Source organism: Hoplias malabaricus, chromosome 2 (genome assembly GCF_029633855.1).
Source record: "Hoplias malabaricus isolate fHopMal1 chromosome 2, fHopMal1.hap1, whole genome shotgun sequence".
NCBI lineage: Eukaryota > Metazoa > Chordata > Actinopteri > Characiformes > Erythrinidae > Hoplias > Hoplias malabaricus.
The window spans coordinates 17,219,452-17,245,820 of NC_089801.1; the positions used below are offsets into that span (position 1 = coordinate 17,219,452).

The following is a 26,369-nucleotide window of genomic DNA, read 5'->3' on the forward strand; positions in this document are numbered from 1 at the left end:
AGAATCATGATATTTTTGAAAATACATTTAGAATGTTACAAAAGTTTATTTTGAACTCAAGCATTAACCCTTTACTGCACTGACCTTATTTAACCTTTTCTATTAAAACAAGTTCATTTAATCTGTTTAAATTCATCTGAACACACACACACACACACACACACACACACACACACACACACACACACACACTGATACTAAGGTTTTTGTGTTTATTTTCAATTAAATGTTATTTATAACACGTTTATCACAACAGAAAGTTGTCACAGAGCAGTTTTACTGAGATCCGGGTCTGAGCTCCTATGAGTGAGCCCAGGGCCACTGTGCCAAAGAAAAACTCCCTCAGCGCACGAGGAAGAAACCTTGTAAGGAACCAAGACTCATACAGAGAACCCATCCTCCTCGGGTCGACAACAGAGACACAACAGACAACAGAACAGAAGTAAAAGTGAACTGATGGAGACAGTGAGTTACAGTAAATTGAAGGTGAAACATTAGTGATGTATGAGTCTGAGGAAGGAGGAGGATTCTGTAGCAGGGTAAAGGCAGGTGCAGAGTTAATTTGAGATAAAACATTAACCTTGCACGGCCAGGCGTGATACTGTAGATGAGACAAGGCCAGGATCTTGTACAGGACTCACAGGGTCAGGGGCTGGAGCAGGTCACAAGAGGCACAGGAGAAAAACATAGACAAAGGGGGTAAATTAAAGGGGTTAATAGTCTCATGGTAAAGCAGGGGCAAGGTTGCCCTGCAAAAGGTATCCACAGGCCAGAGAGAGAGAGAGAGAGAGAGAGAGAGAGAGAGAGAGAGAGAGAGAGAGAGAGAGAGAGAGAGAGAGAGAGAGAAGAGCGAGAGAGAGAGAGAGAGAGAGAGAGAGAGAGAGAGAGAGAGAGAGAAAGAGCGAGAGAGAAAGAAAGAGAGAGAAAGAGAGAGTCTGGTGAGTGGGATTTAAAGATTGAAAATGATTGAGTGAATATAAACAGCTTCATAAATCTCATTTTCTATATAAGAATAAGTCTTTGCACAGTGCTGTACTGTGTTGTAATGTTCTGTTTGGGTGTTTGACCTGTGCAGTGTCCACTCAGCACAAACGACACAAACAACACTGACAGTTAAGGGCTATCTGTGGTTCCTCTGCTAATCCGACTTTAATCTGTGGTTAAGGAAGCTCCAACACAGTGAAACAAACACAAACACATCTACTGCGTCCACCTTAAGAAGATTAAACCCACAGTTAGAGTTAACGTGCGTGAGTTAAGGCTCCGGAGCTAACACAGCTTTGAGGAAAAGGGAAGAGAAAGTGATGACCCCCTCACACCCTCAGCAGCACATCATAACTTTGCAATAAAGAGTCAGCGTCATTTTTATTCGGGCATAACATCTGGAGCCAGACTCTGCATTTCAGAGTGTGTATCAGCTGCAGGAGGATGGAGGAATACTCCAGCAGCTACAGGAGGATGGAGATGGACGCAGGAGTCCGGAAGTCATTGAAAGGTTTGGAGAATCAGCTTCACGCTGAACTCTCATTTTTCTGAGCAGCGTTTGTTGAATTAAACTTAGACAAATACTTGCTTTAAAGAAGTTTATGATCAAATTAACACACAATGTGTTGTTTAAACTCTTCTTTTTAAAGAATAAAGTGTGTATTCTGTAACATTTTAAAATAACAGACCACACCTGGGGCGTTTAAATCGAGATCTGGAGGAGAACAAAAACGTCTTAATCTGTAATAAATACATCTATGATCTGTTTATTTTTCAGATTGTATCCATGGCAACCGCAGCCTTGTGGTCCAGGTGTCACTCGGACTGGTGGTCTTCATCCTGTTTGTGATGGTGTTTGTCGTATGTGAGTGTTGTATCTGTGTTACCTTTGTGTCTGTGTGTACGGAGCCAAGACTGATGATGTGTTCCCCTGTGTGTGTGTGTGTGTGTGTGGTGTTCCAGTTGGTTTCCAGGAGAGGAAATTCGCAGAGTTGGAGCGCTCCGTGTTGAGTCACAATTCTTCCCTGAACTCTGTGAATTCTGAGCTGAAAAACAACCTGAAAGGCTCAGGTAATAAATCTTTTTTTTTTTTCTTAACTGCAACATGACCTCGGGTGTGAGAAGGGTGCAGTGTTATTATTTATTATTATTAATATTAATATCATCTCCTACCGTCACTGTGTCCTAAAGTTTGGGGACGCCTGTTTGTCCAGTTTTCTGCTGAAAAATGATCACAGAAGTGAAACATCTGCGGTTTGGGACTGTGTTCTCTTTTCACATTACTTTCCTTTTATGGGCATGAGGTCAAACACAGAATGGTCACCAGTTTAGCTTCAAAGCTTTTAAGAGAGGACTGTTACAGTTTAGTTGTTATTTATTGTTGTTGTTGTTGTAAGAATATGTTTGTTGTTGCTTTAATGTGTTGTGGTTTGAAGGTGCTGAGGTACAGAAGAATGTATCTATGTGGTTTAATATGTGTGTGTGTATGTGTGTGTGTGTGTGTGTACTGAAGGTGCTGAGGTGCAGAAGGTGATGGCAGAAATGAAGGTGTCCGTGTCCAGTCTGAGTTCGTATGTGGACATGTTCACTTCCAGAATCCAGACTCAGCTCACCTCTGGTGGGTTCAGCTTTAGTCAAGGGTGTGTTGAGGGTGGGTGAGTGAGGGAGAGGGTAGGGGGGTAAGGGTGGGTGTGAGGGTGGGGGGTTTGGGGTTTGGACATAGACTACGTCACATTTTATTAATATATTGTATATAACATGTTTACGCCCTTTTATTTCAGAAAGGAAAGAGAAAGTGACAGGTCTGAATACACCAGCAAGTAAAGGGGAGGGGCCTATCTTTTAGGCTGTGTACAGAATATGGCTGACATCTTGGATCAAGGGCAAGTTTTTCCAATAGGAAGGTGACATGTATCATATCTGAGAAGAACAGAATTGTCTAAGAAACTGATCACTGCAATTAGATTTGCAACAATTCTTGTGGTTCAAAAGTTATCAACTTGACTCGACCACTCAGCACTGTCTTCAGACAGAATGGATGGGGATAATTTTTCCTGTAGCACTGTCAGTTAACACTGAGCATTTAGTGTCTGGTCAAGCTGGTAATGAGACTGTAATGAGGCTGCAACGAGCCTGCAATGAGACTTTAATGAGGTTGCAACAAGCCTGTAATGAGGCTGCAATGAGCCTGTAATGAGACTGTAATGAGGCTGCAACGAGCCTGTAATGAGACTGTAATGAGTCTGCAATGAGTCTGCAATGAGCCTGTAATGAGACTGTAATGAGGCTGCAACAAGCCTGTAATGAGCCAGTAATGAGGCTGCAACGAGCCTGTAATGAGACTGTAATGAGGTTGCAACAAGCCTGTAAATAGGCTGTAATGAGCCTGTAACCAGCCTGTAATTACGTTGTAATGACCCTGTAACGAGCCTGTAATTAGGTTGTAAAGAACCTGTAATGAGCCTGTAATGAGGCTGTAATGAGTCTTTTATGAGACTGTAATAAACTTATAACGAGCCTGTAATGAGGTTGTAATGAGGCTGTAACGAGCCTGTAATGAGACTGTAACGAGCCAGTAATGAGGCTGTAATGAGCCTGTAATGAGACTGTAATGAGGCTGCAACGAGCCTGTAATGAGACTGTAATGAGGCTGCAATGAGCCTGTAACGAGCCTGTAATGAGCCTGCAACAAGCCTGTAATGAGACTGTAATGAGCCAGTAATGAGGCTGTAATGAGCCTGTAACGAGCCTGTAATGAGGTTGTAACGAACCTGTAATGAGGTTGTAATGAGCCTGTAATGAGGCTGTAATGAGTCTTTTATGAGACTGTAACAAACCTATAACAAGCCTGTAATGAGGTGGTAATGAGCCTGTAATGAGGCTGTAACGAGCTTGAAATGAGACTGTAACAAGCCAGTAGTGAGGCTGTAATGAGACTGTAATGAGGCTGCAACGAGCTTGTAATGAGGCTGCAATGAGCCTGTAATGAGCATGTAATAAGCCTGCAACGAGCCTGTATTAAGACTGTAATGAGCCAGTAATGAGGCTGTAATGAGCCTGTAATGAGCTAGTAATGAGGCTGTAATGAGTCTGTAATGAGACTGTAATGAGGCTGCAACGAGCCGGAAATTGAGACTGTAATGAGGCTGCAATGAGCCTGTAATGAGACTGTAACGAGCCTGTAATGAGGTTGTAATAAGCCTGTAATGAGGCTGTAACGAGCCTGTAATGAGACTGTAACGAGCCAGTAATGAAGCTGTAATGAGCCTGTAATGAGACTGCAATGAGGCTGTAATGAGCCTGTAATGAGGCTGCAATGAGCCTGTAGTGAGACTGTAATGAGGCTGCAACAAGCCTGTAATGAGACTGTAATGAGGTTGCAACGAGCCTGTAAATAGGCTGTAACGAGCCTGTAATGAGCCTGTAACGAGGTTGTAACAAGCCTGTAATGAGGCTGTAACGAGTCTTTAATGAGACTGTAACGAACTTGTAACGAGCCTGTAATGAGGTTGTAATGAGCCTGTAATGAGGCTGTAACAAGCCTGTAATGAGACTGTAATGAGCCAGTAATGAGGCTGTAATGAGCCTCTAATGAGAGTGTAACGAACCTGTAATGAACAACAAATATTAAAATTTTCTGTGTTGATAACTTTTGAAGTACAAAAGTTATTACAAATCTGATTGTGGCAATCAATTCCTGAGACAATTTTTTTCTTCTTTGATATGCCACATTACCATCTTCCAATTGGAAAACCTTGCCCTTGAGCCAATATGGCAGCTTTCAAGATGAAGGCCATGTTCCGGACACAACCTAAATATAGGCCCCTCCCTCACTGAGGTATTCAGGTCTGTCATTTTCCCCCTTTCCTTTCTGCAATAAAAGACTGAGACTTTGGACACTCTCTGTATATTTTTTATATATTTATTGTTATTCTCTGTTAATATCGGTGTTAAATGTGCAGGAAAATGTCTGATTCATACTTATTTGAGTGAAATGTTGAGAAAGAAGAGTGTCCAGAGAGTGCTGTATTTTCCTGGATGTGTGACTGTGTCTGTTATGGACAGGACCCCAAATGAAGAAACTCTCTGAGCTCCAGACGTTAATCAACAGCCTGGGCTCTTCTCTCGGATCCGTTAACTCTCAGATACAGAGCAAACTGCAGAGCACAGGTCAGAGCTCCTCTCTTCACCACCAGGGGGACCCAGGGGCAACCTCTCGCTGCTCATCTGCTAAATTTACAGCAGAGAAAACGTTCTAATGTTGCGTTCAAAGTGAAATCTATGTTGATTTTGGAATGAAACTATTCAGCATTTTCAATTATGTACCGCAACACTGGGTCATATATGTACCTTAAAATAACAGCTACAAAATCAGCTGCTCCGGGCTCAGCCCTCCAGAAACTACACTATGTAGCTTTTGGGGGAGGGCAGGATACAACCCTGTTCTCTCTCGACCTTGATTTCAGGACAGTGCTGTAAAGGTGAATTACACTCTGTGACTGTAGGGGGAAGCCCTGGAGCAAAATATCACCTAGTGTTTCTTTAAACAGAGACCTAAAGAATCATTTTATGAATCTATGAAAATGTAGATAATTTTAAACATCTATTAAAATTTAGAACTCTTTTACATTTTATAAAAATTATATAAAAATCTACTGTAATTAAATGTACAGTTTTTAGCTGCCGCTCTGAATCACTTCTGAGTCGTTTGAGAGAATCAGAATTACAAAAACAATTTGTTTTAAAAATATAAAACGTTATATTTCAATATGTTTTAATGTTTTTATTAAACGTTGTTTGTTGGTTTTTCTTCAGACGGTCAGTTCTCGGAGATGAAGAGTTTCCTGGACACTTTAAACTCCTCCGTGTCTGAGATTACAGTCAAACTCCAGGACACAGGTAAACAATCAGAGAGAGACCAACCTCCCAACTCCATCTGTGTCACTCTTCTTTACGCTCAGAGACAATGTAGGCTTTATTTTTATTCTTAATTTAGTAAAATAACCTTCCTCTCTGTGTAGTTAGTTTTTATGACAGTGATGCTGTGGATTACAGAACTGTTTTGGTTTGTATTATCACTACGTTTTACATTTACATTTACATTTATGCATTTGGCAGACGCTTGTATCCAAAGTGACTTACAAAAGAGATCTAAGGATCTAACATTCGAACTACAGCACTTTATACAAAATACCTTACATTAAGTGCAATATGCCAGGAAGTAATAAGTGCATTAAAGAAAGACATTCAGTGCAAAAGATACTCTCGGAAGAGCTGGGTTTTCAATGATTTCTTGAATGCAGAGAGGGTTTCTGTTGCTCTGATAGTGCTTGGAAGCTCGTTCCACCAGCGTGGTACCAGAGATGAGAATAGCCTCGACTGACCTGTATGGGGGGTTGGTCGTGTTAGTTGGCGCTCCTTTGAGGAACGGAGAGGGCGGGCGCTAACGTATGGTTTTAAGAGTCTATTGAGGTAGATGGGAGCAGAACCAGTGAATACTCTGAAGGCCATCATTAGTGATTTGAATTTGATGCGAGCAGCTAAGGGTAGCCAATGCAGCTCAACTAATAGGGGCGTGACATGTGCTCTTTTTGGTTGGTTGAAGACCAGGCGTGCTGCCGCATTCTGGATCATCTGTAGCGGTTTCACAGCACAGGCCGGAAGACCTGTCAGGAGGGCGTTGCAATAGTCTAGACGGGAGATTACTAACGTCTGAACGAGGAGCTGTGTTGTATGTTGAGTTAGGTATGGTCTAATCTTCCTTATGTTGAATAGGGAGAAGCGGCACGATCGAGCTACAACGGTAACGTGATCTGTGAAGGTCAGCTGGTCATCAACCATGACACCTAGGTTTCTTACAACCTTGGTGGGAGCCACTGATAGGGACTCTAGCTTGATGCTAACGTTTTTCATGTTACTGTCTAATTACACGTGTATTACTTTAGTTTTATAACTGATCACAGTTTAGCTGTTGGTTCTGAATATTCAGGGTTTGTTTTTAATGCTTTTTGGGAACAGTCCCTCGTCACGACTCGAACTTCAGAGAAATAAAAGACTCTCTGACGGATCTCAAGTCATCCCTGGTTTCGTTTGACTCTAAACAACAGAAACAAGCACAGGATTCAGGTGAGACTCACTCATTCATTCATTCACTAACCCAATCACTCACTCACTCACTCACTCACTCACTCACTCACTCACTCACTCATTCAACCACTCACTTATTCACTCACTCACTCACTCACTCACTCACTCACTCACTCACTCACTCAGTAACTCACTCACTCACTCGTTCACTCACTCACTCACTCACTCACTCACTCACTCACTCACTCACTCACCCGTCCACTCACTCATTCATCCGCTCACTAACTCATTCAACCATTCATTCACACGCCCACCCATTCACATACTCATTCATTCATTCATTCATTCATTCATTCATTCATTCATCCATCCATTCATTCATTCATTCACCCACACACTCACTCACTCATTCACACACTCACTCATGCAGCCGCTCACCTGTGCACTCAGTTACCCACTTACTCACTCACTCACTCACTCACTTACCCACTCACTCACTCACTCACTCACTCACTCACTCACTCACTCACTTACCCATTCACTCACTCACTCACTTACCCACTCGTTCACTCGTTCACTCACTCACTCACTCACTCACTCACTCATTCACTCACCCACTCACTCACTCACTCATTCATTTACCCACTTGTTCACTCACTCACTCTGTTTATATCTCAAAAGGCATTTCCTCTTCGCCTGTGTGTGAAGTGTTTATTTGTGTCCTCAGAGGAGCGGGTGATGGCAGCACTCAGTGAAATAAAAATGAAGGTGGCTGACAGTGATAAAGCAGCAGGTACGATGCTAACGCTAACAGGGCTCTTCTTCACTTTACACTGACACCTAGTGTCCTGGATGTGTCGGGGATTCTGTACTGACCCCTACATTAAAAGTCTCTCTGGAAAACATCTGTAAACTGTAGATAAGCAGGACACAGCTGATTATAGATCAACAAACACTCACTACACTCTCTCTGTGGTAGCAGCCTCAAGGGAACATTTACTGTACCTTTAATTAGGGAATATAATGGTTCCTTATTCTAGATTTAAAGTTGTGTTATTATCATATGCCCCGCTTCATCTCCACTTCTATTCTCCACAGTTGTATAAGGAAAGATTACAGAGATCCCGTGTGCGTAGGTGTGATTGTGTGAGTGAATGTGTCGCCCTGTGAAGGACTGGCGCCCCCTCCAGAGTGTGTTCCCACCTTGTGTCCAGTGATTCTGAGAAAACGGACAAATGGACACACACACACACACACACACACACACACACAGTTTCCTAATATCCTTGTGTATGAATGTATTATTGATCATGTTTTCCTTTTATCTCATGTCTCAGAGTCTCAGAACCGGACTCTGAGTGAGGTGCTGAAGCTGTCGACTTCTCTGCAGACTCTGTCCTCCAGATTCCAGAGCGCAGGTGAGGATGAGGATGAGGATGAGGATGATGGTCTGTTGTTTATTTGGTTCGTGTGACTGTGAGCTCCTCTGCTGTTTCTCCTCAGACGAGCAGGTGAAGACAGCTCTGGGAGAGGTGAAGGGGAAGCTGGAGGGCAGCAGTAAAGCAGCAGGTGAGGAACAGAGTGGCATGTGTTTACTGTAATAAAGTTTTAAGACGCTCTGGAGACTTCTCCACACTTCACACACACTCTCCACCAACACAACTCTGTGTAAAACACACTGAAGCTGAGGGACAGGAATGAAGGGGCTTCTACACTCTCTCCTGGTGTGGGGAACTTGTTAAAGACAGGGACAAGCAACACATTCTGGGTCAGAACCCCGTCGTTAAAGCACTGATCTGATCTGTCGCGCTCAGACTGAATATCAGAAATCTGTTTACACCAACTACATCTCCAAACAGCCACAGTCTGGGCTCCGTCACACTCTGTAAACATCCTGCCACTCACACAGTCATTCTGATAAAGTGTAATACACTACAGGAAGTGTAGGAGGTGCTAAAGCATGTTTTTTTTTTAACTTTAAAACCTCTGTATAATGCTATGCAATGTTCCTACAACCCACACAGTCATTGTGACAGAGAGTAATACACTACAGAAGTCAGATTATTCATTCATTCATTATTAATCTGTTATTAATATCTGTTTCCTTTTATTTCCTGTGTCTCAGAGTCTCAGGAAAAGATTCTTTCTGAGGTGTTGAAGCTGTCGTCTTCTCTGCAGTCTCTGTCCTCCAAACTCCAGAGCACAGGTGAGGATGATGACGATGATGGTTGTTGTTGTTGTTGTTGTTGTTGTCGTTGTGTGGTTCATTTATTTACTTTTATGTTGTGTCTCAGAAGAGAGAGTGATTTCTGCTCTGACGGCACTGAAAGCTAAAGACGGGAGCAGCAGTGGAACAGCAGGTGATTAATCATTAAAGGAGCAGTCAGTCACTCCTCTCTTCCACACACAGAGACACAGACAGCAGCACATTCACAGACAGACGCCTCCTCAGACACGGGGTGGACGTCAGGGACCAATCAAAATGTAGAACACAGGAAAAATACAGATGTCTCCAGGAAAAAATTAACTAAACAAGAAGCAGGAAAAACGTGCCGCTTTGTATTAGCTACTTTCCTGGCGCCTCATGTAAACTCTGCTCCATCCCAAACATCGCTCTCCTCCCATAGTGCACTTTAAAGCTTTACAAATATAACTCTACTACACCAATGCTTTATTTACTACAGAGTGTAGAGGAAGATGTTTGAGATTCAGTGGTGAGGAGGTGTAACTGCAGACACCAGCACAGAAGAATTAACGCTCTGCATCCAGTGAACAGTGAAGTAAAAACCAGGTTTAGGGCAGATTCTCAGGATGCTCCAGGCCACTAGGGGTCAGTGTAATGGTTGTTTCATAACATGAATAAGAGTAATTTATTTGAGTTGTTAGATATTGATAGCTTCTCGCTAATGTGCTCTGTAAGTGCTGCACTGTTTAAAGTGGAGCGGCAAATGATTCTCTTTATGTCTTTAAATAAATACAATGTTATTTCCACAGTTTCTCATTGGTTTAATTCTGACTGCTCTCTGCTTTGCAGATGTTTCCAGCTGTAAACCCGGATGGACTCCGTTTGGATCCAAATGTTTTTTATTCTCCAAAGACAAACTGAACTGGCACCAGGCTCGAGACTACTGCAAATCCCAGAATGCTTTGCTGCTCAAATTGGAAGCTGCTGATGAATGGGTGAAAAACACACACACACACACACACACACACACACACACACACAAGTCCGAGTTAAGATGTTGGAGTGTGTGAAGTGTATCAGCCCAGTTCTGTGTTAACCCTCTCCTCTCTGGCTCTGCTGTGTTCTCCAGGACTTTGTGATTAGGAAAATTCCAGAATTTTTCTGGGTCGGACTCACGGATGAAAAGACGGGGCAGTGGCGGTGGGCCGATGAGACGCCTTACGTCATGAACTCAGAGTAAGAGACTTTACAACTCACACTGCACTCAAACTACCTTCACTTTACTGGTGTTCCAGCCTGACCCTCTCAGTGAGGACCGTCCACATTAAAGGTGCAATCAACAATTTTCCATCATCAAACATTAGCCAACATTATTCATTAAAGTCGGTTTACTGCTTTTTAATTTCTCTATTCCAGTGTTTCTTAAACTTTTTAAACCAAGTACCAGCCGTTATCAAACCAAAACCTCCAAGTAACACCTTGTGAGTAAGACCTTCTGAGTCTCACCACAGAAACATGTGGCCCCTGTTTCCTCCTCTGCTCCAGGGCGTAAAGCAAAGTCTGGCTTGAAATTTTTCATGTTTTTGATGCTTTTTTAAAATTTATTTTCATACTTTAAACAAAATAATTCTAAAATATTTATAAAAAATTATAGAGTGAATACAAATAACTATAGACATAAACAGTGTCAGGCTATGTAAACAAGATAGACACTCGCAGGTTTTTAGCAGAAACAGTTTTACTTCACAGAAGTTATAGTACAAAGCATACTGTAAGAAGAGAGCAGTCACAACCAAAAGGGAAATCTAGAGAATTGTAATGCACAGGGCGAGGTCAAAAACTCAAAGTATCAAACACTAGCAGTCCGAATCCAAAAGACAGGGTCAAGAGAAACGTAAGAGTGGGTCATACATGGGATGACTTTCACAATCAAGATACGCTCAGTATGTAACAGAAGGGTTAGCAATACTTCGCAAATGACAAATGCCAAAGCCTGGGTTAATATACTAACTGAATAATTATGTCCAGATAAATAACAGCTGTGACTCAAAACTCAGGTAACCCGGAGCACACCAAAGAGTTCTCATTGGCTGATGGAGTCATGTGACTATCCGCTGAACCATGGGAACTGAAGTCCCCAGAGTAAGTCACAGACTCAAGTGGCAATGCGGCGTGAAGTGAGGGAGGAAGCGAGGCGTCCACAGAGACAGCTGTGACAAACAGATGGTTCTAAACACAATTATACATTTATGAGAACATTTAAAATTTAGGGGAAATATTTTTTTATGAAAAAATAAAAATGTGAAGAGATCAGTTTAATATCATGTAGTGGATATGATGAATGTGTATTAATTTCTAATAAGAAATTTTGACTTTCTGAAGATGTGATTTTAAATACCCAAGCTTTTGCTAGTTTTCAGAGACATCTCTAACCAAGATCGTAAGGTGAGATAAACCTCCAGAGCAGGCCCTTAAAAACCCCTCCAAAGACCCTTTTTATGACTTAAGGACCACCAGGGTCAAGGAAAGAATGCAGAGAGACACAGAGACTCAATCTTGATTGAAACCCACAATGCCCTCTTTAAAGGACACCTTTTTAAAGACTGTTAACTCTAAAAGACTCAAACATCCCAAAGTTCTTACATGGAAAACAAGTTGTATATGGGCACAACTGTTTGAAATTAACCCCGTTTGACAATCAAAATAGGTGGAATTAATTTACATGTGTTTAAAGTCATTTTTGTTTATATGAATTTATGTAGAACCAAGGTAGCCACATACTATGTGTTTAGTTGGTTAATAATTATAAAGAAACATGGTTATCTTTTTCTTAATTATATTACTTTGTGTTAACATATAATCTTTTATATTGCAAAGTATTCACTCAGGGATGGTCAAGTCTTTGTCTTGTCAAGTGTCATAAATTCTATGTGATGCCACTCCCAAGGTACAGGAAACAGCCAATCAGGAGCAAGAAAAGCTCCAATTCTCCCTCATTGAGGACGAATCAGGTATTCAGGGCGGGTTTTCTAAACTCTAGTTAAAAACCTGTGGCGCCAAATGACACAAGCCTTTCCAGCTTTTGAGCTTTGTAAGGTTTTTCGAACTTTTTGGGCTTATGCCCCTTTTCCTCCGATGTTCGACTCTTCACTTGAAGGCTCCAAACACTTGGGGTGTTGTCTCTTTTAGCTTTTTCAAGGCTAAAAGAGTAAAATGACCTGAGTTTTGAAAATGACTCTGCAGGCGTCAGACTCATGGCTTTCTTAAACAGTCTTGGACCTTTAAAGCGTGGTCCAGATAGAAACTACAGATTAAGAAGAGCTATAGTTTAACGCTAGCAAAATTTCAACGCCACACCCAGAGCATGAAGGCAACCTTAGACCTCTGACCCTCCAAACGACGACAACGCCATGAAGAGGACTGCTGCACGCACCCTCAGAATGACCTTCAGAGATGTGGAAACCTGCACAGGAGAGACCTGCATGGACGTGCCTCTCTCTCTCTCACAAGGCGGCAGATCAGCGACGACGAAGAATCCCCACAGAGACCTTCAGAACACCACCAGCTCCGACGGCTGCGTCTGAAAGCCTCGGGAGAAAATGAACGCCCGCAGTTGCAACCTACAAGGCCCGCGTCTGCAATTCTCCAGGAAGTCGTGCTGGAAGGCACCATCAGCAACATGCTCCCCGTTCATCTCCGGATACGTAAGGTCACATGGTTTCATGTATCTCATGGCTCATGGGTTGGTACTGAAAGTTTGCTGGGATAAACAATAGCCTTTCTTAGAACTTAGGACAATAATTATCATAGAGAAATTCCCTCATATATTAATCTCCCTGTTCCCTCATATATCGCGGTAATCCATTTTATTATATGAATGTCTAATCAATATTCATTATTTGATATTATTATTAATAAACCAGTTGTGTGATAAAACCAATCCTTGGTTATTTGTTTGTGTGTGCACCTTTCTTGTATGGAATTTTAACTTCTAGTTCAGATTCCATTTCAGAGTCAAGAACCCACGACGGGTCAATGAGCATAATTCATTAATAATAGTTAATTCTAGCTACTTTTGCTGAATAATATGTGAAGATGACCTATTTGTCTAAGTTAAAATTAAGACAGGTAAGGACACTACATATTAGTTAATGGCTCCCAAACATGGAGCTTAGCAAAATGAATTAAATAATTAATTATTAATTAAATAATAATGAATTATCATTGACTCCGCTATGTAATGCAAAGGCCACAGCAACGTGTGCATACTGGAGTTTATTCACTAAAGTGCAGTGGATGGGATTTATTTATTTTGTGCTTTATACATCTGTCGTTGTCACAAAGCAGCTTCACAGAATTAGTATCATTTCACATTTTTCTGCTGATATTTCTTTATTGCACAGAACATCTGTGAATGTATGGATGGAAACTCAGTGACCGTGAGTTCCTACTGAGTCCAGGAGGAAGTCTGGTCAAGAGTCGCAGATGTTTAGTGCACTGTCAGAAGAACTGTCTCTGTGAGGGACCCTCACTGGAACATAGACTGCACCTTTAATTAGGAACAGAACTGTACCTTACTCTATATTAACTGTGGATGTTAAAGTTGTGTTGATGTCATTCGCCCCGTTTCATCTCCAGGGCTTTTATTGTGTTCTTTTATTCTCCACAGTTGTTTAATGAAAGATTACAGAGATCCCCCTCTCCTTCTGGAGAAGAGAATGTAATGAACCTTTAGGGAACACAACTGGACTCTAACACCACTGCTGTACCTTTAAAGATACACTAAACTGTTTGTAGCTTTATGTAGCAGTAATGTTCCTGTAGAGTACCTTTAATCTGAGAGTGTAGATGTTCTACAGACTTGTCATTTATCTTTTGCTTTATTTGGAGAGTGTGGCACATAGCTGTAAACACTGAGGAGAGATTCTGTGGCTTGTCTACTGCTATCGCTCTTAAAAACCATTGTTCTGCAAGGGTCCTGAACAACTGAAGAGCCTTTTGCAGGATGGAGAATGTGCTATAGCTTGTTCTACACAGCACCTTTTAGAAAAGGGTTCTATACAGCACCAAAAACGGTTCCGTCATGATGTCAAGCTTGTTACATCTGAGGAACCATTTTTGAAGCCTTAAAGAAGCCTTTTCTAAAAGGTGCTGTGTAGAACCATCTCGAACAAGGCACTGAACCCACAACTGCTCCCTGGGAACCAGGGATATCTGCCCCCTGCCCTGGGTGTGTGTTCACAGCCCCTTGTGCACTATTGTGTGTGTGTGTGTGTGTGTGTGTTCACTGCCACAGATGGTTAAATGTTGAAGACACATTTAGTTGTACTTTGTACAATGACAAATAAATGCACATTTACATTTTATTTATTGTTGTTTACGGTGCTGCTCTTTTTCTGAGAGTGATTCTGTGGGAAGTTTCTGACTGATTTATGAAGGTATTATTATTATTGTTTATTTTAGGCGGTGGTCGCCTGGGCAACCTGACGACTGGAAGGATCATGGTCTCGGAGAAGAGGGAGAGGACTGCGCACATTTATTAACCACTGGGCTACTGAACGATAATCACTGCTCTGTCTTAATGAAGTACATCTGTAAAACCTAACCCCCCCTGAGCTCAGAGCGCACTGATGTCAAGGGTTAGTGACGCTGTATTTTTTATAAACAAAAACAAAGAGTTCTTCTGATGAAACATTAAAGCCACAGCTCACTTTTCTGTTCTGTTCATTCATTCCTTCATTTGATTGTTATATTGTTGTTTGGTGCTTTATTTCTGACAGATTCCAACGACTCGTTTACAAACTCTAAATAAAACAATCTAAAAGAAAACTGTGCAGTGGGGTCTTTCAGTGTGTGATGATAATTATAATAATGATTATATTCTAATGACATATTATTACAGAGTAAGCAGTAATAACTATCTGTTTATTTGACTTAAATCATATTATTGCTACTAACAGCACCCTCAGTACGTTACATACGTCTTATTTTATTACAGCTTTTAACAGCTAATATTTAGACTGTTATAAATGATAATAACATTGTTATTACTGTTATTATTACTAGTGATGTGATGTTAACTGTATAAGACATTTGAACATTTCTGTGCTCATGTTTTAATTTTTAAGAAAATGTAAATAAATATTTAACACTTTAGATGAACCAGGCCAGGGTTTGATCCTAAAGATAAAAACCACACGAAACTCTTTGTAAATTTCCTCTACTGTGCATTGTGGGTAAAAAAAGGAGAAGACGGTTTTGCCTCAACTTCAGTTTCTCTCAGAAACAGCAGATTTCAGCAGTGAACAGTGAGTTTATATTTTAATAACCGTTTATTTTTCAAATGTAAACTTTTTAAAGTAGAATTATTACACCTTTTAAAAAAAACGTGCTTGTTTAATTACATGATTATTACATAGTTATTTAATGTCAAACTGGTTTAATGATTTCTGAACCAACTTTCTTTCTCTTTCTATGTGTAAACATTAATTATATTATTCTTATTATTAACATCAGATTATATCACAAGTTGGAGTTGCTTACATTTAAAAAATAGTGATTGTAATTATAGTAAATGATTGATATGCATTCATTTTTATTGATTATTAATACAGAGTAATGCCAGTTGTCTTAGTTATTAATCGGTTTTAACTCATGTTAATGTTATTACACAAACTGTTCCAGAAAAATACAAGAACTGACTGGTTACAACAGAAACACTTTTACGAAGACTCTTTATAATAGACTTTAAACATGTAATAGCGCAATAATACAGCTTTATAAACATGACTATCACTCCACAAACGCACTACACCTTACAACCATGTAATACAGCATGAATAATTTGAGAATTCAGAGCTTAGCATCTGGTTGTGTGACTGTAATTTAAATGTAACTACACAGTTATTACAGATGCTTAATCACTGAAATCTCACTGTGGAGACATGAGCGTACATCTTCTCTGTCAGCGATATCATCCACTCCGAGTGGAAGTCAATCTTCATAAAAATCTTGACACTCTGTAGTTTGGGTTCACTTGTGTGTGTGTGTGTGTGTGTGTGTATGTGTGCGTGTGTGATATGTGTGTGTGTGTGTATGTGTGTGTGTGTGTGATATGTGTGTGTGTGTGTGATGTGTGTGTGTGTGTGTGTGTGTGTGTCTGATGTGTGTATGTATGTGTGTGCGTGTGTGTGTATGTGTATGTGTGCGTATGTGTGTGTGTGTGTGTGTGTTTGTGTATGTGTGTGTGTGTGATATGCGTGTGCGTATGTGTGTGTGTGTGTGTTTGTGTATGTGTGTGTGTGTGATATGCGTGTGTGTGATATGCGTGTGCATGTGTGTGATGTGTGTGTGTGTGTGTGTATGTGTGTGTGTGTGTGTGATATGTGTGTGTGTGTGTGTATGTGTGTGTGTGTGTGATATGTGTGTGTGTGTGTGTGTGTGTACGTGTGTGCGTGTGTGTGTGTGCGTGGGTGTGTGTGTGTGTGTGTGTGTGTGTGTGTGTGTGTGTGTGTGTGTGCGTGTGTGCGTGTGTGTGTTTTGTAGGATGAAGCACTCTGAGGGGGTGAAGACTGAGGATGTTTATCAGACTCTCCAACATCCTCCAACAGTGAAGAGCACACACTGTACCCAGGGTAAGAACACACACCCTACACACAGTTGTCTAGAACATACACAGTTATATAGAATGTGCACTCTGCTTATAGCATATCTGCATATAAAATCCTACAAACGTATCTAGAACACATGCCGTACACATTGTTTGAATATGCACAGTTCTCTACACACACTATATGCAATAAGAACAGTTATCTAGAACACATAGTTACCTCGAACACACACAGAGAGAACACCATTATGTACAACACATCCAATACAGTTATCTAGAACACACACAAAGAGAACACATTTATCAAGAACACACCCTACACAGTTATCTAGAACACACACCTTACCCACAGAGAGAACACAGTTATCTAGACCCTCCAGCAGAGTGAGGTTCTGTCTCTAACGCTGCTGTAATCCTGTGTGTGAAACAGAGGCCCTGAGGAGCAGCAGGTCACTGATGGTGCTGCTGACCTTCAACACCCTGTCATTGATCGTCATATTGATCCTGATCGGAACCTTCAGTAAGTCTTTAACCCTGTTATTGATCGTCGTATTGATCCTGTTCGGAACCTTCAGTAAGTCCTTAACCCTGTTATTGATCGTCGTATTGATCCTGATTGGAATCTTCAGTAAGTCTTTAACCCTGTTATTGATCATCGTATTGATCCTGATAATTAATTCAAATAAATAAATTAACAATGTAGAACGAAATATGACTTCCTCATTTAACCCTTCTGTGGTTGTGAACAGACACACACTCACACTCACACACACTTGCACTAGTGAACACAGTAGAGAGGTTTAGTTGCCTTTCTCAAGGGCCACCTGCTGTGGATGTTGAGGGAGGAGGCAGTGCTGTTCCTTCACTCTCCTGCCCTTTATTACTCTGCAGGTTGTGTGAATCAATCCAGTGACCTGCTCCCAAACCCACCTCTAAACATTAGGTCACGGCACAAAGAGGTGCACTGTTCACAGAAGTGCAGCATCCTGCTTTAAACCTGTACTCAGATCAGATAATAAACTGATAGGAACAGACACTACACTGTACTTTAGCCACAAACCACGAAACCAGAACTCTTTAACACTTGGGGCCCTGGTTTTAAGGCGTGTTGTAACAGAGCAGCTCCTCTGAGCTGTAGCAGGTCAGTGAGACACTGTGGATGCTTTATTAATTCATTAACATGATTATTAATGAAGTCATTATTAAAAGTACAAACCGGATTCCATAAAAAGTTGGGACACTAAACAAATTGTGAATAAAAACTGAATGCAATAATGTGGAGATGGCAAATGTCAATATTTTATTCGTAATAGAACATAGATGACAGATCAAAGTTTAATCTGAGTAAATGTAACATTTTAAAGGAAAAATATGTTGACTCAAAATTTCACAGTGTCAACAAATCCCAAAAAAGTTGGGACAAGTAGCAATAAGTGGCTGGAAATAGAAAATTGAGCATGAAACGAACAGCTGGAAGACCAATTAACACTAATTAGGTCAATTGACAACATGATTGGGTATAAAAAGAGCTTCTCAGAGTGTCAGTGTCTCTCTGAAGCCAAGATGGTAAGAGGATCACCAATTCCACCATTGTTGCGCAGAAAGATAGTACAGCAATACCAGAATGGTGTTACCCAGCGTAAAATAGCAAAGACTTTTAAGTTATCATCATCAACCCTGCATAACATCATCAAAAGATTCAGAGAATCTGGAACAATTGCTGTGTGTAAGGGTCAAGGCCGTAAAACTCTACTGGATGCTCGTGATCTCCGGGCCCTTAAACGTCACTGCACCTCAAACAGGAATGCCACTGTCAAGGAAATAACAGAATGAGCTGAGGAATTCTTCCAGAAAGCATTGTCAGTGAACACAATCCACCGTGCCATCCGCCGTTGCCAGCTGAGACTTTACAGTGCAAAGAGGAAGCCATTTCTAAGCAAGCTCCACAAGCTCAGATGTTTGCACTGGGCCAGGGGTCTTTTAAAATGGAGTGTGGCAAAATGGAAGACTGTTCTGTAGTCAGATGAGTCACGATTTAAAGTTCTTTATGGAACACTGGGACGACATGTCATCCGGACCAGAGAGGACAAGAATAACCCAAGTTGTTATCAACGCTCCGTTCAGAAGCCTGCATCACTGATGGTATGGGGTTGCATGAGTGCTTGTGGCATGTGCAGCTTGCATGTCTGGAAAGGCACCATTAATGCAGAGAACTATGTTCAGGTTCTAGAACAACATATGCTCCCTTCTAGACGCCATCTCTTTCAGGGAAGACCCTGCATTTTTCAATAAGATAATGCCAGACCACATTCTGCAGCAATCACAACATCATGGCTACGTAGGGGAAGGATCCGGGTACTAAAATGGCAGCCTGCCATCCAGATCTTTCACCTATAGAGAACATTTGGCACATCATAAAGAGGAAGGTGCGACAAAGAAGGCCCAAGACAATTGAACAGTTAGAGGCCTGAATTAGACATGAATGGGAGAGCATTCCTATTTCTACACTTGAGAAACTGGTCTCCTCTGTCCCCAGACGTCTTTTGAGTGTTGTAAGAAGGGGGGATGCCACACAGTGGTAAAAAAAATGACCTTGTCCCAACTTTTTTGGAATTTGTTGATGCTATGAAATTGAAACAACATATTTTTCGCTTAAAATGATACATTCTCTCAGTTTAAACATTTGATCTGTGATTTGTGTTGTATTCTGAATAAAATATTAGATGTTGGCACCTCCACATCATTGTATTCAGTTTTTATTCACAATTTGTTTAGTGTCCCAACTTTTTTGGAATCCGGTTTGTATAAAAATAATTATAAAAATATCATTTTTTTCACACTTTCTCATATTCCTTTGTTGTTGCAGATGTGAGGGTCACACAGGTCTCCCCTGAAGCCGCCCAGAAGCAATTTAACAACACAGGTGAGGTACTATGCAATATAGTTTTTTTTTTGCTAAATAGCTGCAGGGTCTTGGAGGTTGTGTGTTCAAGTCCCGCTCCGGGTGACTGTCTGTGAAGAGTGTGGTGTGTTCTCCCTGTGTCTGCGTGGGTTTCCTCCGGGTGACTGTCTGTGAGAAGTGTGGTGTGTTCTCCCTGTGTCTGCGTGGGTTTCCTCCGGGTGACTGTCTGTGAAGAGTGTGGTGTGTTCTCCCTGTGTCTGCGTGGGTTTCCTCCGGGTGACTGTCTGTGAGGAGTGTGGTGTGTTCTCCCTGTGTCTGCGTGGGTTTCCTCCAGGTGACTGTCTGTGAGAAGAGTGGTATGTTCTCCCTGCGAAGGTTTCCTCCGTGTGCTCTTGTTTCCTCCCATGCTCCAAAAACACATGGTAGGTGGATTGGAGACTCAAAAGTGTCTGTAGATGTGAGTGTATGAGTGAATATGTGAGTGTGTGTCACCCTGTCAAGGACTGGCGCCCCCTCCATGGTGTGTTCCTGCCTTGTGCCCAGTGATTCTGGGTAGGCTCTGGACCCACCTCTGCCCCGAACTGGATAAGGGTCACAGACAATTAATGAATGAATGGATATCTATGTTGTGCTATGCTTGGGCAGATCTGTGTTAGGTGTAAAAACTAAGAGCAGCTGTGAAGGAGGTACAGAAGTAGCTGAAAGGTCTAGTCAGCAGTTGTGAACAAGGACAGCAGATTAAGGGAATGTACTATAAATTTGGAATGACTGAGGTGTTTTAGGTACATGTAGGACATTGTGGGTGAGGAGTTGCTGTGTGTGTGTTATTGTCATTATTGGTGATGTATCATGCACAGCTCACATAGAGCTGTACATAGAGCTTACATCTTATATATATATATATATATATATATATATATATATATATATATATATATATATATATAAGCTGAACATGCGTGCAGTGGCCGCTCCAGAACCGGACGTAGGAACACCTGCAATACGTATACATCACCGCCAGACACTGCTTAAATATCGCAAACAGGAAATATACAATATCAGTGATGACCTCCAGGAGACGCTGCGGAACCTCCGCTTGCTATGGAGGCCAGGCCCTGAAGCCTCGACGTTTCCTGATGCCGGTGGCCAGGGACGGAGATGTCGCAAGCGGTGTGAGAGGAAACAGAAGCGCGGCAAGCGAGGGGGGGATCCATGCAAGGCTAAGAGCTGACCTGAGCCTGAGCCCTTCTTTCTTTCTCTCCAATGTCTGCTCGCTGGATAATAAACTGGACTATATCAAACTTCAGCAAACTGCACGGCGAGAATACAGAGACTGCTGTGGTTTTGTTTTTATGGAGACATCGCTCAGTGACAGTATTCCTAACACCACCATTCAGCTAGATGGGCTAGCCGCGTTTCGAGCCGACAGACACCCAGCGCTATGCGGTAAGGCATGTGGTGGTGGATTATGTGTTTATATCAACGCTGAATGGTGTAAGAACTCTGTGCTGGTCTCTGCTTATTGTTCATCGTTAGTGGAGTCTGTGGCTGTGAGATGTAGACCTTTTTATTTACTTTGAGAATTCACCGCTGTTTACATTATCGGAGTTTACATTCATCCCGACGCAAACACAAATCAAGCGCTGTGGGAATTATACGATGCCATAAGCAATTTTCAAAACACACACCCGGATGGACTGTTTAATGTTGTTGGAGATTTTAATCATGCAAATCTCAAGAAAGTGCTCCCTAAATTCCACCAGTATGTGAACTTTGCTACGAGAGGAGCGAACACGCTGGATCTTGTTTACACAAGCGTTCCAGACGCATACAGGGCAGAGCCCCGTCCCCACCTCGGAAACTCAGATCACATGTCTGTTATGCTAATACCTGCATACAGACCCATCGTCAGGCAATCAAAACCTTTTCTGAACGAGGTGAAAATCTGGCCATCAGAAGCAATCTCTGCTCTTCAGGACTGTTTCGAATGCACTGACTGGGAGATGTTCAGAGAGGCTGCAACTTACAGCAACACAATCAACCTGGAGGAGTACAGATCATCAGTGACCAGCTACATCGAGAAGTGCTTTGATGATGTGACCATCTCCAAGACCATCACCATCGGCTCCAACCAGAAGCCGTGGATGAATGCAGGGGTGCGTGCGCTGCTGAAGGCTAGAGATATCACTTTCAAATCAGGCGATAAGGCGGCCCTGAGAACAGCGAGGGCCAAACTCTCCTGAGCTATCAGAGAGGCAAAGCGTGCACACGGCCAGATCATCCACAGCCACTTCCAGAGCAGTAGAGACACTCGGTGCATGTGGCAGGGCATCCAGAGCATCACCAGCTACAAGACTACACCACCTGCTTGTGATGGAGATGCTTCCCTACCAGACATGCTGAACCATTTCTACGCACGGTTTGAGGCACTTAAAAACGTAATGGTGAGAAAGTCCACCCCTTCTCCCAGCGACCAGGTGCTGTCTTTTACTGTAGCCGACGTGAGGAAAAGTCTATGTAGAGTCAACCTGCGGAAAGCTGCTGGACCCGACAATATTCCTGGCAGAGTGCTCAGAGAATGTGCAGACCAGCTTGCTGATGTCTTCACTGATATCATCATCTCTCTGAGCAGCGCCGTTGTTCCCACATGCTTCAAGAACACCACCATCATCCCGGTGCCTAAGAATTCTTCTGTGTCCTGCGTCAATGACTATCATCCCATTGCACTCACTCCTGTCACCACAAAGTGCTTTGAGAGGATTGTCATGAGGCACATCAAGACCCTACTTCCCCCAACACTGGACCCTCTACAGTTCGCGTATCGACCTAACCATTCAACAGACGATGCCATATCCACCACTCTCCACCTGGCACTCACCCACCTGGACAAAAAAGACACATATACCCGAATGCTGTTCATAGACTTCAGCTCAGCATTCAACACCATCATTCCTCAGCCCCTGAGTGGGAAGCTGAATATACTGGGCCTTAACACTCCTCTCTGCAACTGAATCCTGGACTTCCTGACTGGGAGACCTCAGTAGTCTGGATCAGTAGGAACACCTCCAGCACCATCACACTGAACACTGGAGACCCCCAGGGCTGCGTGCTCAGTCCACTGCTGTTCACACTGCTGACTGTGTAGCGATGCACAGCTCAAATCATATCATCAAGTTCGCTGATGACACGACTGTGGTGGGTCTCATCAATAAGAACGACGAGTCAGCATACAGAGAGAAGGTGCAGTGGCTAACTGACTGGTGTGAAGTCAACATCCTGTCTCTGAACGTGGACAAAACCAAAAAGATGGTTGTAGACTTCAGAAAAACAAGGGGTGAGCACTCACCGCTGAACATCGACAACTCTGCTGTGGAGATTGTCAAGAATACCAAACTCCTTGGTGTTCACCTAGCAGATGATCTCACCTGGTCCACTTACACCAGTAACATCAGAAAGAAAGCCCAGCAGTGCCTCTACTTTCTGCGAAGGCTGAAGAAGTTTCATCTCCCACCTCCAATCCTCACCACTTTCTACAGAGGAATCATCAAGAGCATCATGACCAGCTGCATCATTGTCTGTTTTGGGAACTGCACTGTGGCAGATCACAAGTCCCTCCAGCGGAGGACAGCTGAGAAGATTATGGGTGTGTCTCTTCCCTCCATCACACACATTTACACCACTTGCTGCACCCGCAAAGCACTTAGCATTGTGGGAGGTCACACACACCCCTTACACACACTTTTCAACCTACTGCCGTCTGGAAAAAAAGTATCGAAGCATTCGAGCCGTCACATCCAGACACCGTAACAGCTTCTTCCCTAATGCTACCAGACACCTGAACATCTAGAGACTGAGACTGGACTGAAGAAGCACACACACACACACACACACACAACCTCACAAAACACTGGTTTGATGGACTGAAAATCATATACTGGAAATAAGTGTATTGTTTACACATATCCTGTCTACATCATGGTTACATCCAGTTACCGTTTACAGCACAAATACACCTTAAATTGCAGTGTCTCTCTCCCTCAGCCCCCCTCGTACTTATGGTTTTGTATTGTCTTGTATTATCGTATTGCATTGTATGTATTTTCTTAGCCATATCTTTTGCACTTGTGTGTGCACTGTTTTATGTTTGTACAAGCTTTGCACTAGTTGCACTTTAAGGTTGTGTATTGTTTTATGTAGCACCTTGGTCCTGGAGGAACACTATTTCATTTCACTGTGTACTGTAAACACTGTACACTGCTGAAATGACAATAAATTTCTTGAACTTGAACTTGAACTTGAACTGGTGGCACTGAAGGTGCATTAACGGTTCCAGTGGGACCTGCTGTACAAGGCTGAAGTTTGCAGCTGATGATTTAAAGATGCTGACCAATGCCTGCAATATATTTTCTGCTCGGATTAAACACATTAGTAAATAATAACTATTTTTATTGTGTGAATATTTTTTAAAAATCTGGAACCGAATGACAGAGGTGTGGCTTCGATTTGAAGGTACATATTACCTTTTTCAAGACGAAGAAGGGAACTGTTCTGCAGCTACAGAGTTCTGTAAAAAAATGGGCTACAACATCAGACTCGCCGTCTTAACCACGAGGAACAAGGTATGGGTTCACTCTTATAAACACCACATCATCATCATCATCATCATCATCATCATCATTATCACAATGACTCTGAGGAAGGCCACACTGCCCAAATCTGTCTCCTGAGACAGCACTGACCACAGTATCACTGCAGAGAAACTAAAGAGACACTTCAGATACACTATATTGCCAAAAGTATTCACTCACCCATCCAAAACACTGAATTCAGGTGTTACAATCACTATTGTTGACACAAGTGTATAAACCAAACCCCTAAGTGTGCAGACTGCTTCTACAAACATTTCTGAAAGAATTGTCAGGAGCTCAGTGAATTTCAGAGTGATACCATAAGAGAATGCCACCTGTGCAACACATCCAGTTGTGACATTTTCTCATTATTAAATATTCCACAGTCCATTGTCATTGGTGTTAAAACAAAGTGGAAGCAACTGGGAAGGACGGCAACTCAGCCACAAAGTGGCAGGCAATGTAAAGTGACAAAGCCGGGTCAGTGCATGCTGAGGCGCAAAGTGCTCAAAGGTCACCAACTTTCTGCAAGGTCAATCGCTGCAGACGTCCAAATGTCATGTGCCCTTCAGATTCACTCAAGAACAGAGTGTAGGGAGCTACATGGAATTGGTTCCTACGGTCGGAAATGTCCTGGACTCTAGAGCATTGGAAAAGTGTTCTCGGGAGTGACGAATCACGCTTCTCTGCCTGACAATCCAATAGACAAGTCTGGGTTTGGCAGTGGCCAGGAGAACAATGTTTATCTGACTGCATTGTACCTAGCATAAGGTTTGGTGAAGGGGGGATTATGGCAGACGAGCAAATACTTTTGGCGATATACTGTTTATTAAGGAGACATTACAGAGATATAAAAGAGACACTACTGAGACTATAAAGAGACACTACAGAGATATTAAAGAGACACTACTGAGAGAGTAAAAAGACACTATTGAGATATTAAAGAGACTGCTGAGACAGTAAAGAGACAATGCATAGATATTAAAGAGACAATATTGAGACAGCAAAGAGATCCTACAGAAAAATTAAAGTGACTATTGAGACAGTTAAGAGACACTACAGAGATATTAAAGAGATTCTACTGAAACAGTAAAGAGAAAATACAGAAATGTTAAAGAGACTATTGAGACAGTAAAGACATACTACAGAGATATTAAAGAGACTCTACTGAGACCGTAAAGAGACAATACAGATATAATAAAGAAACACTATTGAGACAGTAAAGAGACACTACAGAAATATTAAATAGACTATTGAGACAGTAAAGACATACTACAGAGATATTAAAGAGACTACTAAGACAGTAAAGAGACACTAAAGAGATATTAAAGAGACAATATTGAGACAGTAAAAATAACGACACGACAATAAAAAGACAATTGAGACAGTAAAGAAACACTACTGACATATTAAAGAGACACTATTGAGACAGTAAAGAGATACTACAGATATATTAAAGAGACTCTACTGAGACTGTAAAGAGACAATACAGAACAATTAAAGAGACTACTGAAACAGTAAAGTGACACTACAGAGATATTAGAGACAACTGAGAAAGTAAAGAGACACTACAGAAATATTAAAGAGACTACTGAGACAGTAAAGTGACACTACAGAGATACTAAAGAGACACTATTGAGACAGTAAAAAGACACTACAGAGATATTAAATAGACACTATTGAGACAGTAAAGAGACACTAAAGAGATATTAAAGAGACACTATTGAGACAGTAAAAAGACACTACAGAGATATTAAAGAGACACTATTGAGACAGTAAAGAGACACTACAGAGATATTAAAGAGACACTATTGAGACAGTAAAGAGACACTAAAGAGATATTAAAGAGACACTGTTGAGACACTATTGAGACAGTAAAGAGACACTACAGAGATATTAAAGAGACTCTAGATAGTTATTACGTTAATTGTCTTGATTTTTTTCCTGTGCAAATATTTGGTTATACTGATATAC

At 41.8% G+C, this 26,369-nt stretch overlaps 1 protein-coding gene across 1 annotated transcript; it reads left to right on the forward strand.

Annotated features, from left to right (window-relative positions):
- Positions 1-1,375: 1,375 nt before the first annotated feature.
- On the forward strand, positions 1,376-15,076 carry LOC136687002 (C-type lectin domain family 4 member F-like). The gene is made up of 15 exons (XM_066661168.1): positions 1,376-1,495; positions 1,763-1,849; positions 1,948-2,055; positions 2,498-2,602; positions 5,050-5,154; positions 5,800-5,883; positions 7,003-7,110; positions 7,799-7,864; positions 8,409-8,489; positions 8,575-8,640; positions 9,197-9,277; positions 9,366-9,431; positions 10,106-10,251; positions 10,386-10,492; positions 14,720-15,076. Exons 1-15 carry the CDS (start codon positions 1,429-1,431, stop codon positions 14,859-14,861), a joined length of 1,419 nt encoding a protein of 472 aa, XP_066517265.1. The 5' UTR covers positions 1,376-1,428; the 3' UTR covers positions 14,862-15,076.
- The last annotated feature ends 11,293 nt before the right edge of the window (positions 15,077-26,369 follow it).